Source organism: Carassius carassius, chromosome 43 (genome assembly GCF_963082965.1).
Source record: "Carassius carassius chromosome 43, fCarCar2.1, whole genome shotgun sequence".
NCBI classification, from domain to species: domain Eukaryota; kingdom Metazoa; phylum Chordata; class Actinopteri; order Cypriniformes; family Cyprinidae; genus Carassius; species Carassius carassius.
In genome coordinates, this window is record NC_081797.1 from 14414408 (window position 1) to 14431723 (window position 17316).

The 17316-nt window shown below is 38.3% G+C and overlaps 1 protein-coding gene across 1 annotated transcript in view; it reads right to left on the minus strand.

Moving 5' to 3' along the window:
• The window catches only part of grm8b (glutamate receptor, metabotropic 8b), a 147017-nt gene that overhangs the window by 34493 nt on the left and 95208 nt on the right, over positions 1-17316 (minus strand). Inside the window, exons 4-6 of the mRNA XM_059536319.1 lie at positions 16012-16147; positions 14274-14428; positions 14049-14186 (exon numbers count right to left, since the gene is read on the minus strand). Of these exons, the coding sequence (XP_059392302.1) occupies positions 14049-14186; positions 14274-14428; positions 16012-16147 (429 nt within the window). The remainder of the gene's footprint in view (positions 1-14048; positions 14187-14273; positions 14429-16011; positions 16148-17316) is intronic.

Below are 17316 nucleotides of genomic sequence, written 5' to 3' on the forward strand. Positions count from 1 at the left end.
AGGATTTTAAAATCAATACGGTACCTAACAGGTAGCCAGTGCAGGGACTCCAAGACCGGGGTTATATGGTCCCTGGCCCTGACCCCAGATAGTACTCTAGCAGCTGAATTTTGAAGATATTGCAATTTATCCAGTGATGATTTAGATACCCCACCTAGAAGACCATTGCAGTAGTCAATGCGCGAAAAGACAAAAGAGTTAATAAACTTCTCAGCTACCGAAAAGGATAACATAGGACGTAGCCGTGCTATATTTCTGAGGTGATAAAATGATGTCTTAACTGTATTCTGGACAAAAGGCTCAAATGACAGTGTGGCGTCAAATATGACACCCAGATATACACATCTTAAGTGATTTATGTACCCCTTAATCGACAGTGGTGGTTAACCTGCAACATGGGCTTTAAAGTTTGTGGCATATAATTTTTAAAATATGTCCTAGAGTTTTACACACCATCTGTTATTGTGTCTGTTCCACTGTAAAATTAAAGTTGATAATGTATTTTTTAAAACCAATACAATTTCAAAAGTGTCCTCTTGGAAGGCAGAGTGGCCAATCTTGATGCATACAGTTAGGCCAAGCCATTCTGTGCATAAAACACAGTCCAAACACACATTAGTATCATAATCAGTCCCAGATCTGAAAGCTGAGAATGTCTGGAGGCATGAGAGGGAAGGATCTTTTGTCTAAATGAGTGATGAGTGGCAATGTAGAGGACACAAAGCCCAATCATTAAAACCAGCATCTTAATTAAACTTCATTTACGGGGCCTAAATCAATTTGCCCCGGATGAGACCAACACATATCGCCATTTCGCGGCAGCCGAACACAGCTCCGACGTGGTTAGATGGGAAAATTAGATAAATGACAAATTAATTACTGAGATTTTCTTTCATCAAGAGATTAATGAAAAAAAAGGCAGGAACAACATCAGAGGCCATTTTTACTTCTGACAGCCTCGAATACATTTCCATTAATGGAGTGACATTACATCTGCAGTTGTTCATCATTTTTTAAAGTGTCACGGTAGAGTCGAAATGTCAGAAATTGACTTACATATGCTGGGCTCATTTTGTGACTGTGCGATATCCCAAAATTGCAATGTGCTTACCTTGACTTCACATTTGGATGAATTAACATCAATAAATAACCAGAAGTTTCAATTATTATTTGGTTTGACTGCCAGAAGGTAAAATGTTTTTACACAAAATTAGAATAAAAATACTATATATATATATATATATATATATATATATATATACATACGTATTAGAATAATTTCTGAAGCATCATGTGACACTAAAAACTCTAATGGCTTCTGAAAATATATATGAAATCTGAACTAAATAGGAAGCTTCTCAAAATGTCCTCTTTTCTCATTTCTATCAATCCTCAGCTGCAGAAGTGATAGAAAGGGGGGAAAATGTAAATATATACAACACAGCTTGAGTACAACTGACAAAGACATTATGAAGAAGTAACTCAACTGCACAGGGACCATAGCATGACAGAAATCACCTAATTTACAATCCAATTGACTTCTAGAGTTTTCGGGAATCCTGTCAGTGTCAATCTCTGGAACATTTCACAGTAATGAGGAAGTGGAACTAAAGCTTCTCATAGCTGGAGCACTTCCATTCATTACATTCTCGTTTTCCTTATTAAAAATGACAATTTGAAGTGAACATCAACAAATGGGCATGTGTTTTATGAGCTGCTACTTATGTTGTTGTCTCAGCGGCATAATAACTGCAGTTTCTATTGCAGTAGAGTCAGATGCATGATTCCTTTTCCCACATATGTACCTTTTTTTACTCTCCAATTAAAAAGAAATGTAAGTCAGGCCACACATTTGCATAGGATGGTTATATTGCCCTGCTTTTTGACAGGATCGAAAAGGTATGAGGGGAGATGGAAAAGTAGCATGCTATATCTTGGAGTTTTAATGAAATCTAAGCGTGAAGACATTTATTGAAGACGGCTGTGATGGTTACCTGACTAGATTAAATCATCTGAAATATCTCTATACAAATGGCACTTATAATTTGCAGCAGCAACATTTTAATGATCATGTATTCATTTGAAGTTTAAAAGCGAGGGTAGCTGACATCCCAAGCTGTGATACAGCCTTCAATTCCATCTGAAAACCCTTTGGCAATTTTTATAAACTAGCTAGTGACAGAAGTTCTGCACAGGCACAAGAAAAATTGTGATAATCTTAAACATTAATCATTATAATGAGAGCCTTTTGTGATATGATTGCGCTGCATAATGGGAACTTTATGTATTTACCTGTCATTTTGCGAGTTCTTTTCCACAGTTTTGTAGACACAGCCCTCTGGATTAACCGTACTTGCTTGTGCCTTGCCCAAGGGCATGATGGGATGTGGAAGTCTTGATTCAAACCTAAATCTTTGGTATTACCACCAAAACTCAATTATTTAAACTTACTACCACACAACTTTTAAATAAATTATGTTTCAGGAGAACTGAGTCTCCTGCTTCTCAGATGTTTATTCTATAGAGGCAATCTTAAACTGAAAAAACAAACATCCGAGACAAAAGTAATATGGTTATTAAACATAACTGAGAACCCAATCTCAAATATTTCTCATGTAATTCTTCAAAAGGCAAAATAATCTGATCTATGCTGTAAACATTCATTTTATAGCTTGTACTCTTCTCTAATTTTCTTTCTCCTTTTTTATTTAATTTAATTTAATTTTAATTTTATTTTAGGAGAAACATCCGAGACAAAGGTGATACTCCAATCAAACAAACCATTTAAACTGTGCTTCTTCTACACAGCTTTTAAATATAATAGTTTCTCTTGGCAACCTCTCATGACAACTCTGTAATCTCACCTATTGTCCTCTAGAGATCTCAACCTCTCAAACTGTGCTCGAGTTTGACAAGATACCAAAGTCTGCAATTAAAAGTCAGAAAACTCAACATGAACTCAAACATTTCAAATCCAATTCTTCCCAGGCCAAATGATCTAAGCTATGCTAATAAAAAATGGGATGCCTCATTTGTTTCTCCTAGATAATAATGGAGAGTAAGTGGAAACTTCTTCTTAAGATGTTCTTCTCAGATTTTGAGAAACATTTGAGACAAAGTTGATAGGCAGGTGAAACAACTGAGAATGCCAGCTTAATTAAATTGAATTAAAATCACACCAGATGCCTCAGTTGTTTCTCCTAGACACCAATGAGATTAAATGGAGAGCAAATGGAGATTCTGCTCAAGTCTTCTGCTTCTCAGATGTTTCTTCTGAGAAAAACACCCTGTAATCTGAGATCTCCATAAACTGGACACCAAAGACTGTGACTGTGTCAAATATCAAAGTTCTCTATATAAACTTTGAGCTATGCTTTCCACATTCATTTTACAATATTCTCCAAATTACTGAGTTATAAAAGAGCAACCTATATATATAGAGCAATATAGTAAGGGCTTTATCACATATATGACACACACTCTAATCTTTATTACAAGTCTACATAAATCTATGTATCTGCCTTATGTTAAACAGATTATAAATTATTACATTTTAATCTAGCTACAAAGAAAAACACTAATAACATGGTAAAGGATGTTTTTTTGTACTTGCATACTGAATCTTGTCTGACAAAATAATGAAAGCCTTCATGCGCTTCAGAAGTACGTGGGGCGTGGATTAGCATAAATGGTTTATAGTCAAGGTAACATGCTCTCAAGAGCGTTTAAAAAAGATTCTCTCCATATATGGATGTCTTCCACAGGTTACATCATTCCGAATCAAAAGTATTTGATTTGACAGCACACTTCAACAATACGGTTCACATTCCTCTCACTGTACTGTGAGCAAAAAAGAACAGAATGAGGAGTTAGCTGTTCAATTCCGCCGTTACTCACAGGAGACATTTGGCAAAAAGCATGCAATTTTGATACTTCCAAGAAAACACAGACAAAGGTGTACTTTATGAAATGTCTTCAAGTGCCCACCACTTAACAGTCGTCTTTGGCTTGCTTTCATTCTTCTCGCGGACACACATTTTGCTTGCGCATAAAATGCTCGGAGCTATTAGAGTTGAGGCAAGTGCCGTGCACCATGAGTGGAGCTCAGACCCGACACAGATGCTTTGTGTTTAGATGCTTTTTCATAGTGAAAGGCTGTGATGCAGGTGCACAAGAGGGCTGAAAAATACGCTATTACACATTCTGCCTATGCCAGGCGCTCTCATGTGAATCCCAAACATTTCAGGGAATTTATTTGAGAGTGGTTTTCTCTCAGCGTGAGACAAGAGAATATTAATGGGACATTCCTTTTAAATCTATCTATCTATCTATCTATCTATCTATCTATCTATCTATCTATCTATCTATGTCTGCCCATCCGTCTCGCGAGACATGAAATGATAAACAGTTGATCTGGCCATGACACAGCAAGGCCATTGAGATACAGAAGGATATTTTAACCTGGATCTCCACGTGGCCGCTTTTTTCGGAAAGTCACAGCGTCCACTCACGGCGAGAGCACACAGGTAATTCAAAGTCATTATCGAAAGTGTTCTCTCCAATGAATTGTCTGACAATGATCATGGTGTCCTCTTATCCTCGCTCGAGTGGAAGTTTGCACTAAACACTAATTATCACACAGTGGTTCTTAACTCAGCGAAGCATTCGCGATGCACGAACACACACGCACAATATATGCTTGCGAGTGAACCTAAATGACAGTGCGAGCAAATTACATAGTATTCCAAACAGGAGAACAATGTTAGTATCAAGGACACCCACCTCGTTCCCAGCTATCAGACAAGTTGAAACATCAGACGCAGTCTTTTTCACCCGTGGAGGTCTTGCATTAGCATTCGGCCAGAAAGAATGTGACTTTGATTGACCTCTGAATCCATTTTCAGAACTTTCCTTCGCACAGGTTTCCCACTTCACCCGAAACGAACATACTGTGAATGTTTTGTTGACACTCCTTTATAATCACTCCTACCTCAGCACATAAGTTGTAAAAAGTGGCCCATTTCATGGCAGGGGTTTCGGTGAAGGGATGTGAGTGCTATTAACTTTGAGTTCTGGCTCTGCATATGTAAGCATGCGCCTACTCAGGGCTCTGTTAGGGTCCGTTCAGCTTATCGCCTCGGGCTACTTGTACCACTGCTGCGTTATTAGCATCAGAGCACCTGAAAAAGAAAGGATGTGGGTGTACCTGCTCCTACAATACAAACTCTTTGCACTTACATGCCCTTTGGAGTCTCGCCTGCCATTTACAATAAAGCAACAGCTGCACCAAGTCTGCAGAGAGAGCAGCTATCTACAAAAAAGCATTTGTGAAGTTGATAAGACTTTATTGAACTCTGGATGTGAGCGCTAGCAAAATTCAAATGTGGAATAGGATCCATTAAAGGAAAACTTTAGTGTACAGGCTTTGTATTTCATGTGACGTGCTGTTCCTAAAAGCATTAGTTTATTTTTTATTTAGTCTGTGAAAACTGACAGCATGGCACAAATGCTGTTTGGTCATAGTTGCCATTGTTAAGTTAATTTTCATTTGCAAAATCCAGTCATTTAAATAGGAATCCACATCAGGCAGATTTGATTCTTGTCTGATGTTGACAACAGATGATTACAACTTATTGTCAAAGGGTGAAATTTGTAAGCTTCCAGCAAAGAATCTTGAACATTTCCGAAAATACAACTTAAATTTTCAGTTACTTAGAATATTTCTTAAAATATCCCAAGTGGTTCTTATGTAGGAATCCTATGTCAGAAATATCCAATCCAGGAAAAGTCAACATTAATTGATATTCGCAAGTCAGGGAAAAAAGAAAATTAACAGAAAATTTTGAAATTTGGAACAATATTTCATGTTATCCATCTTGAACTGATAGGATTATAAAAAGTGGGTGTTCTTTACCAAATGTAAAGATAACTGTGAAAGATTACTCTTATTATCCTTAAGCATGATTGGATTTGATTAATCTCAGTGAATAATCTGAGCCTTAAAATTTTTGAATTAATCAAAAAAGATTTATTCAGTTACTCTTTCTGCAAGATTCATCTTCAGTTTTGTCTCTTCGTGTCTTATATGTCTTGGGATTCAGTGAATCATTCACTCAACAAATTCGTTAATAAACACAAAGTTGGTCACAACCAAAACAAGTAGTATCAATTAAAATTATGAGATTCTAGAAAGTTTAAGCATCATAAAGCATTGTTGATACATGACAATAAAGTATATATATTGAAAACTGGCATCCTAAAGACGTTTATTAGATGTTTGTACACAGCAGAGGCTTAGATGAATCGATCTTAAACAGACATACGTGTAATTTCAATTAAATTAGTGTAATTTAAACAAATTAAGTTTGATTAATAATTTATTATTTTTTAAGTCAACAGTGTCTAAAACAACATTAACATTTTTCTAAATGTCTCTTTTGTGTTTATGACATGAGAATGACTAAATAATGATAGAATTTTTAACTATTCCTTTAAGAAAATGAATGGGGTCGATTCCATGTAGATTTGAATAAAAACATTACACAGGAATTCTAGCTAGAAACATTCACACACAATTTATTCCACACACATCACGTAAGAAGCAAATGTAATGGAATACAAAATCAAACTCCATTAGCTTCCCTGCCAGGTCTGATGCAACATGTAGGACACATTAGATATATACCACTACCACAGACATCAATACACAGAGACATGCCTGGCTTAGAGACACGCTGCAACATGTGAAAGCAAATCGTGTGATATCAGCACTTTCACAGGGTTAACCTTATATTCACGGAGCTCTCTTTGCTCTTTACACACGCAGGTGAATGCTGTCCGCATGTGTTGCAGAGTCAGCTGTTTGATTACTGCGCAGACCAGCTCTGATAAAAGCTGCCTCACCGGCTCCACCAAACCTCAATCTCTGGCTGATCATAAAATCAATTCAGACCACCGCTGCCTGCCTCAATCCCACAGATAAGTCTTACACACACGGTCCGCTTTCAAACTCAATTCCATACTAGTCAAAATACGCCTTCTTCAGCAGGCAAGCTGAGTCCAGAGATTTGGCTCATTCGCTGTCCTCTAGCAAACCCTTCGCCGCACATTTTGTAAATCCAGTTTCATTTGCCTGACATCTTTCCGTGGGATTTAGCCTGAAGTACTTGTCTTATGAACAGTAAGAATAAACGAAAGATCACTCTCTTCTTGACTTGTTCTGTCTGGGAGACGCTGTAGTCAGCAAAATGTACTTCTCAGGACAAAGAATTGTTTCAATATATAATGCTAATTTTACCCATGTCAACAGATTTGTCTATAAATTAAGCAGACTGTTATTATTTTTAACATCTAGGGTGTCTTGAGTGTTTTTTAGGTTGATGTTATCCAGTTACTAGGGTGTTATGAGTTTTCTTGTTGCAATGCAGTTTCTTAGGTGTTTGGTTGGTTTTGCAGCATGTTGTTAAGTTATTTGGATTTTTTAGTTGAGTTTGTTGCTCTGTGGTTGCTACGGTTTTCTTAGTATATTGCTGTGAGGATGTGGTGCCCATCTGTGACTCAGGATGTTGTTCAAACTTCTGCTGCACCACAGAGTGCCACACATATAATTTCCCACTAAATTCCATTATATTTGTCCCAAATCATTGTTAATGTGCAACTATGCTATAAGAATCTTTGCATTTTTATATTTTTAGCAAAATATTTGTCTTTCTGTAGCTTTATTAAAGTCAGTATGCCTCATAGAGGTATATATCACCCTTTCTTCAAACACAACTTCAACTTTGCTGATTTATTAGCAGCAACACAGTGCTGTACTTATAGTCCTTCCATGCTAGGCTACAATTTTTAAAACATCGCTATACATTTGCTAGAGTGTAGCTAGGAAACTATTACAGATGTTATTCTGGTCCTGAGATTTGGCTCAATGCTTTAACCTCTAGGCAATTATAACTCAAATGCAATCAGACTATATCTAACAGCCATCTTTCCTTCAAACATCATATTTAACTGCTATCCTGAACATGTTTCTCTATGTACCGCATTTGCAACTAGCATTACAGAGAAGCCAGTTTGTCCACTTTGATTTATTCTTCCAGTACAGTCTATTTTCTTACTGAACTGGAGAGTTTATGAAGTTGAAATCAGGATTCAGCTTAAGTGAATGCCGTGACAGAGATCCCCTTAAGTGAACTGATGCATTCTCACGGCTTGCTACCTCTGCTAACAGCCCAGACAGGAAAGCATCACTGCTCTACTAAATATAACACTATGGCGTTGAGTGCTCGGATTCACAATTGCTTGTCTATGAGGCTGCCTGGGAGATGTATAATGATTAATGCAAAGACTCAATAATAATTAATGCAAAGACACAATACACACATGCATATCCAAATTCACATGCATGAAACCCAATTCGCGTGCACAAAAAATATATATATTCACAAAAACCGATTTACGTGCACAAAATAAGTTTACATTAAAAAAAAAATTCACAAATCCAAAACATTTACTTTGGATTTGTGTGTGTATTTTTGAGATTTTCCTGGTAGCGAACTCCTCCAACGTGAGTTACTTGTACTCTTTAGCCAATCAGATTTGAGCCTGTCGATCGACCAATCCTGGATGTTACATCATCAGCAGAGGTTTGTGCAGTTGATCATTTCATTTTAGTTAACTAGCCTTGTAAATGTGTGTTGTTTTATTTTTGCATGCTTAAAACTTGGAAGTAAAATCGGTCGTGACCACTCTTTTACGTGACCAGTGAAAGCCAGTGGCTGCCATGAATACAGACAGTGTTGTCAAAAATGTAGCTATCTTGGGTTAGACACAATGTCCCATATACTGGTCAAAATGAAGTAAGAATTCTGCTCATTGCCCTGTATTTGTTTAGCAATGCTGGGTGGCCAATATCCAGCCTAGTTCTCACTTGGCGCTGACCCGTCCCTCATCATCATAGCTTATATTTAAAGATAAATTGACCTCATGAGAACTCATTGTATGAATAACGTCTTGGTTACGAATGTAACCCTTGTTCCCTAAAGAAGGGAATGGAGAATTGGGATCCCTATGGAAACACCACTACTGCTGACCCCGTCCAGTGCCCTGTGAAATCTGGCAAATCCCCCATGCCAATTGGGGCAGAAGATGGGAAAGGGCTTAGGCAGAGGTAACCACCACTCTTGCTCCATACAGTGGGAGATCGGATAACACTGGGAAAGCATACCCAAGTAGGGGAACGCAACAGAAGTCACATCCTTCATATGGGAGGTATTATGTGGAGTTTACACATAGTGTACTCATACACTTGGGAATAGCACTGCACAGGGCAGTACTAGATATGGAAAATCCATGTGGTAGACTCGGCCAGCCTGGGGTGAGATCAATACACATCAGAGATGGCAAGAAAATTTCTGCCAGGGAAAGACACGGGCTCATCATGAAGGAAGCCGTACCATGGAAGAATATGCATGTGGGATCACCCAAAGGGGGAATCACTACACACGGGCACCTAGTTCAGCACAAGGGCTGGCCTTTGGCATACACACAAGTGCTGGACCTGGTGTCTTGTGCTCCACCACACCTGACCGCTGATGGTGCGGGAGGAACTTCAACAGGGTTCACCAAAAGGGAAACTGAACTGTGAAGCACTTGGGAATAGCACGGCAAGCGTGATCGACACCGGGAGGGTCCGGTGTCACTGAGGCAAGTACATGAGAGTACACAGGCTCTACACGGAGATTACAGAATCTCACAAGTATGTTAGGTGTCACCCAGTGGTCAGCTTTACAGATATCAGCTATCGAGGCTCCCCGTACCAATGCCAAAGAAGATGCCATGCCTCTCACAGAGTGTGCTCTCACTCTGAGGGGGCACGGTAAATGTTGTGCCTGGTATGCTAAGACTATAGCCTCCACTATCCAGTGGGCAAGTCTTTTGCTTGGAGACAATTTGTACAATGTACAATGTTTGTAAAATGAGTTTCAGGTCCGGCAGGGATTGTAGGTGGGGGGAGTGATTATCCAGTGCTCTCCCCTCTTTCAATACCATGAATGAGGTGAGGCATGTCTCAATTCATGTCCTCAATAAGCTAAAACACAAAAGACTGCTTGAAAATATCCAAAAACTATATATTTTCATAGTCTTATATTTATTTATGACATGTCCCATCAGTCAAAACCTTATTTTATAAATCTAATATCTTAATGTGGTATGGTAGCCACGTGAATAATTATTTAAATAAACATAACAATTGTTCAATATTAAATCATAATATACTCTGGACTAAACAGCAGCCGTTGACTTACACTGGTCACATTATTGAGCGTGACTAAAATACCAATTTTACTTCCAAGTTTATGTAAGCATGCAAATATAAAACAATTCACCTTTACAAGGCTAGTTAACTGAAATTAATCAAGCAACTGCACAAAACTCTGCTGTGACTTGAACCGTGGTCTCGGGCTGATGACATTACATCTAGCTTGACACGCCCACAGCGGGTTATTATTGGTCGATCAACAGGCTCAAATATGATTGGCTTTTTTTTTTTTGCACTTGAATTAGGTTTCATGCAGGTGAATTGGGATACACATGTGTGCATCACGTCTTTTGCATGGATTATTACTGAGTCTAATCTGCTTCCATTAATTGGCCATTTTGACTCCCTCTCAGTAAAAATAAATAAATAAATAAAACAACAAAGTTGACTACATTAGAAAACATTATTCTAAGGATTAATCTGGGGTGGTGCTTTTTAGTCAATGTCAAGAGCCTTAAAAACACTTCTGTGTAATTGCTACAGTCTTCTGAGTGGTTTCTGTGGAGTTGCTATGGTGTTCTGGGTTGTCGCTTTCAGCCCAAGTAAAGAGCCTCAAACAAACCCTTCTGCCTGATTGATAAGGAATTGTTGTGTAGTTGCTGTGTTAGAGTGTTCTGGGTTGTTGCTTACAAGCAAAGGTCAAGCTCATCAAACAACATTCCTGTGTGGTTGCTAGGGTGCTTGTAGATGGTTGCTAGAGTGTTCTGGGTTGTTGCTTACTAGCCAAGGTCAAGATCTTCAAACAACATTCCTGTGTGTTTGCTAGGGTGTTGCTGGATGGTTGTAAGTGTGTTCTGGGTTGTTGCTTACTAGCCTAATGCAAGAGCCTCAAACAACATTTATATGTTGTTGCTAGGGTGTTCTGGTTAGTTGCTAAGGAGTTGTTATTTGGTTGCTAGGGTGTTCTGGGTTGTTGCTTACTAGCCAAATTCAACAGCCTCAAAAAACATTTATATGTGGTTGCTAAGATGTTCTGGTTGGTTGCTAAGGAGTTGCTATGTGGTTGCCAGGGTGTTTTGGGTGGTTGATAAGGAGTTGCTATCTGGCTTCTAGGGTGTCCTGGGTAGTTGCTTATTAGGCAAAATAAAGAGCCTTCAACAACATTTTTTATTTTGTTGCTAGGATGCTCTGGCCAGTTTATAAGGAGTGGCTATGTGGTTGCTAGGGTGTTCTGGGTTGTCACTTACTAGCCAAAGTCAAGAGCCTCAAACAACATTTCTATGTGGTTACTAGGGTGTTCTGGGTGGTTGCTAGGGAGTTGCTAGATGATTGTTAGGGTCTTCTGGGTTGTTGCTTAGTAGCCTAAGTCAAGAGCCTCAAACAACATTTCCATGCTAGGGTGTTCCAGATGATTGCTATGTGGTTGCTAGGATGTTCTTGGTGGTTGGTAGGGTGCTCTGGGTTGTTGCTTACTGGTCCAAAAGAGCACACACTTGAGCCTCTTGACATTCATAAAAAAGTGAAGCATTATTCATGCCAAAAAATGTCCAGTATGAGTCAGATACTGATGGATAAAAAGTTCCTTCCTATTTTATTTCACTGAATATCTTGTTCCTCTCGTAAAAATTACATGTGATAGTTAAATCCACTGCTAATGCCACTTCATGTTGTTTTGCAGTATTTGAATACTTAGAAACAAATGTAATGGTGTATTTGCGTCTTTATGTGTGTGTCTTCGGGCATGTTCATTGCTTCTATTCAAATCTACATTTCCTCGGCCCCAGCGTTGTGTGGCCCCTGACAGCTGGGATCTCTCAGTGTCTGTTTTTGTTATGTGACAAAAAGAGCATATTTTTGTAATAGCTTAATAGCTCTCCCTCTTCGTACTTCTTTAAGGAATAGATGATGGTAATCAGCATTTCTGCCAGCACACTGTTGACAGAGGCACCCATCTGCAGTGAAGCGTAGTCTGAGCATCTCCTTACAGATTATTCAGAAAGAGACAGCGAGAGAGCAAGAGAGACAGCCTTGTGCCACATCCACAGCTATGTAATTATTCTCATTATGTCAAAATCACCATGCCAGAACAATAACAAAATGTGCTTTCATAAAAGGACCCCAAATGTCCATATGTTCTATTTAGGTGTACACAAGAGGTACATACAGGAAAGAAGCAGAATTAAGTGACAAGAGGAAACAATCGCCATGGTGATCCTGCTTAAACTGAGATAAACTGAAAAATTTGTGTTTTTTTACTACTTTAAAAGAGATCAATTATGCCCCTTTTTACAGTTATGTAATATAAGTCTCAGGTGTCCCCAGAATGTGTCTGTGAAATGTCAGCTAAAAATACCCAACAAATCATGTATTATGTAATTTTGAAATTGCCTGTTTGGAGTTTAAGCTGTTTTTGTGCATGTATCTTTAAATGCAAACAAGCTGCTGCTTCCCACCCCTTTTTCCAGAATAGGGCTGAGCCTATATGGTTTCCTGGGTGCACACATCTGAAGCATACACACAGAAAGCAGCTTAGAAAGGCTTACCAAAAAAAAAAACATTTTATGGTTTGTTCTTTTTCATGTTTTCTGAGTTGAAAGATGCACCGGGGACACAATTACAACATATAAACATGGATAAAGTCAGATTTTCATGATATTTCACCTTTAAAGGAATATTCCAGGTCTAGTAGTTCAGATTGACAACATTTAACTTCTGCAAATTATTTCATCTTGAGAAAACTATTACTGGCACTTACAAAAGAAGTGAATGGGGCCAATCAGGGCTAGTTTACCACCCCCCAAAAAATGAAATCTGTCATCATTTTTTAATCACCTTCCACTTGTTCCAAACCTGAATAAGTTTCTTCTGTTAAACACAAAAGAAGATACTTTGAAGAATGTTGGTGACCAAACAGTTGTCGGTAGCCATTGACTTCCATAGTATTTTTTTCCATACTAAAGTCAATGGATAACTGCATTGTTTTTCAAAATTCTGCAAATAATCTTCTATTGTGCTCACTAGAAGAAAATAAAATCATACGTTTCATGTTTGGAACAACTTGAGAGTAGGTAAATGATGAAAGAATTGTAAATTTTCAGGTTAACTGTCACTTTAAAAACATTAAAATAGTGTTTCCATAGTGTTGCCACTAAATGTAAACTATATGCATTTTAACATGATTGTGATTGCAAAAAGCTGGTTCCAGTTCCCAAACAACTTCTAAATGTTCAAAATGTATCACATTATTGAAGCAAAATAGGTTGCCTTCATGCTGAGTTATGTTGGAGTACAAATGATAGGAAGACAAACTAAAGTGTGATTTTCAACAGTCGCTTTGTCACGTCCAGTGTAGATAGACTTTAGCTGTTGAGGAACTGCGCGACAACTGGTGTTGTTGCATCTGGTGTAGACATGGTGTGAGCTTCTGCTTAAACAACCCAGCTAGTCTTTGAGTAAATCAATCAGAGTTTGGAAGGACTCTCAGATTGTAAAAATGAAAAAGATTTTGACCTCCTATGTGTGTCTGTGTGTGTGCTCATGTAAGTATGCGTAGACGTCAGTAAGATTCTTCTGTTATTTAAGGATTTACCAGTTCCTGTCTAAACTGAATCTCTTGTGCCTGATGTCCCCATTGATCTTCTCAACCACAATAAACACTGAATCCTCAAAGAGGTCCAATCCAATGTCAGCATGATGGACTGCTTTGCCTCCCAGGCAGAGCAGAACTCTTTCAGTAACAGTGTAATTTATAAACCAGGTTGAGAGACAGTAATGCAAAACCTTCTCATACCAGTGCATTTCTTGGGGCTGCCAGGACGCTTGCCGTGCATCCCTAACTTGCATCCGAAGTTCTCCTCCCAGAACTCTGCAAACCAAACGTTCCGTCGATTGTTGGACAAGGAGCGGCTTTTGAAGTATCTGTCAAAGGCTGGAAATAAGTATGAAAGCATTGGAATTGGATTGGAATTGCAAAAGAAATTTTCAATCAGAATTTATATATTAGAGGAAACTTTACCTTCTATGGATGCTCTTTTTGGAAGGATGGTAATAGCACCTTCCGCCATACTTTCCTGCTGGACGACAGGAGATATTTTAGAGCCCCAGCTGTCCGATCCCACCCACAGGAAGTGACCGGTTTGGTTGTTGCGCTTAGCAGCGTCCAAGACACGTCTGAAAGATGAGCAAACAAAATAGGAATGTGTATAAATCCCAAGTACCTAAAAATGTCCTTCAAGCAGACCTGTTTGTTCTGATTTGATGAGGTCAACAGTGTTCTGCTAGAACACTTAGAATTGGAAATTGGTCTGAAGTCATGAGTCTAATAGGCAAGCATCCAAAGGACATCATGTAATAGGCTTAGAAGGGCAACAGCTCTCTGGAATATGGGGACATGATTTGATCCTGTGCTACAGGTACAAGAAATTCCATGCCAAAAATTACTGAAAAGTCTATTATGTTAAAATGAGTTCTCCAGGCCTTAGGCAGCACATTAAAGGAAATAGCTGACTTCACCTGTTCTTGAGGTTTTCTCCTAAGAGCAATACTTACAGCTTGACTGCATCATCTTCAGTTTAACTCTGTGAAAGTCCCAGTTAAATACTATCTGTGGTTTGTCCAACATTGGTAGCTTTTTAGCAGATTTGACTTGAAGACCCTATGAAGTAAAAACTTCTTATGGGTTTTAGTGGATTTCCAATCCATTTATTAACTTCTAGACCCCCTAAATGCAAGTCTACATCTAAAAGTTTCCACATATGTATTTTATATACTCTTTCCCGGATAAAAGTACCAAATACACTACTGTTAAAAAGTTTGGGCATGGTAAGATTTAAAAAAATATACAAATTTTATAAAGTTAGCAAGGCAGTATTTATTTGATACAGTAAAACAGTATTATTATTAAATAATACTACAATTACTATGTAATTTATTCCTGTGATGACAAAACAGAAGTTTCAGTGGCCATTGATCATGATCAATGATCCTTGAGAAATCACATACTGACCTCAAATTTTGAGTGGTAGTTTATATTACAGTACAACCAAACAAATACCCTGTAGAATGAGAACGTCCCACCACCTGCCACTGACTAGCAAGGGAAGTAACAAATCATGGTTAATACTTGTGAGGTAACTAAAGCCTGCTGGCTATTTAAAAAAAGTGTAACAAATATCAACTCAAAAATTTGAGTAAGAACATTCGGCCACACTTTAATTTAAGGTCCAGTTCTCACCATTGACTACTGTAACTATTAACAAGTTTGCCTCAATAAACTCATAATTACTGCTTATTAATAGTTATTAAGGCAGTTGTTATATTTAAGGATTAAGGATGTATAGAATATGGTCATGCAGAATATGCGCATACTAATTAACACCCAATATGCATACTAATAAGCAACTAGTTAATTGTAATTTTTAATTGTAGTAACTGATCCCCATGCCAAGTGTTACCAAACATTCTTCTTATTTCTTATATCCATATTAGATACCAATAACAGGAGCAAACGAAATGTATAAATTGCTCATTTATGCATTTAGCAGACACTTTTATCTAAAGCGACTTACAGTACATTCAGGCTAAAGTTTTTTTACCTAATATGTGTTCCCTGGGTATCAAACCCACAACCTTTTGCGCTGCTAATGCAATGCTCTACCACTGAGCCACAGGAACCTTAAAGCCCTTAATAAAACCCTTCATGAAATATACAGCTGTGAATAGGAGGAAGGAAAGACATCTTTTGATAAAGACACCTGATATCATCTTCATTTGCAAACATGACGATGGCTCGAGCGTTGGGTGTCTCCAGTAGCCGCAGGATGATCTTGTCGAATTCTCCCAGTCTGGGTTCTCTGGGGATCTTCAGAGATTGAGCAATACACACACCGCCTGAGAGAAAGAAGACCAGGAAGTGACAGGAGAGAGAGAAAATTATAGAGAATGAGAGGAGGAAGAATGAATGATGCAGAGAGGGAGGAAAGGAAAACAGATTGGTAAGAAGAAAATAAACGAAGAGATGGGATGAAAGGGAAGGAAAAGGAAAGGACAATGGGATGAGACGACATGAAAATGAAATGAAAGGAAGAGAAAAGGGAAAGGAAAGGAAAGTTGGATAAAAATTGGGGAAAAAATGAGATAATGGAAAGGAAGGAATGAGAAAGAGAAAGGAAGTTATTTGGATAAAAAATAAATGAAATGAAAGGAAGAAAGGAAAGACAAAGTTAAAATAGAGAACTCAAAAGGATAACAATAAGATAAGAGGAAATAAAATGGAAGGAGGGAAGGAGTGAAAGGAAAAGGAAAAGAAAGAATTTCGATAAGAGGAAATGAAGTAAACAAAGACAGGAAAGGAAAAGGAAATGAAAGGGAAAGGATAAGATGAATTAGATAAGATGGGAAAAAAGCACAGGAAGGAATGGGGCAAAATAAAAAAGAAAAGGTGACAATTGAGGCAAAGGAAAGATGAACAGGGAAAAAAGGATGACAGAAAAGAAGATAATAGGATATTGTGAATGAAATTGAGTATGATAGCAGAAGAGAACGACAAAGAGAGAAAGAGAAAGACAGGACTTGACAAGGTCAGAAAGCACAGAAGGAAGAATGAAAACACCGGGGCGGCAACGGAAACTTATTCCATTATAATACGGACAGGGACACACATAGATTAGATAGAGAGGGACCAGAAAACAACAAACAGATTCAGTGTTTTTCTCAGCAGAGTGAGGAAAGCGTGTTTAGATTCAAATGATATCTGATAGTGTCACCTTGCCCAAGGTGCCTGTGGGAACTGGAGGTGATGTCAAACACGTCCCGGCTTATTTACTCGGCCTAATCCAATTCAGAAAGCGCAGGACTCTGCACTTGAAAATCTACAGCCATCTACTGTCATATCCACCCAAACGTACATAACAGCTATTCAGTTTCTGCATTCAGAGATGCGGCAAAAAAATTGTGACAAGTCGTGTCATCAAGATCTGATCAGGTCTTCAATACATCGCAGACAGTCTAACAGTCACACTAATGGAAGATTTGTGCTCGCTGTCTGCTTTTGAGGTCCA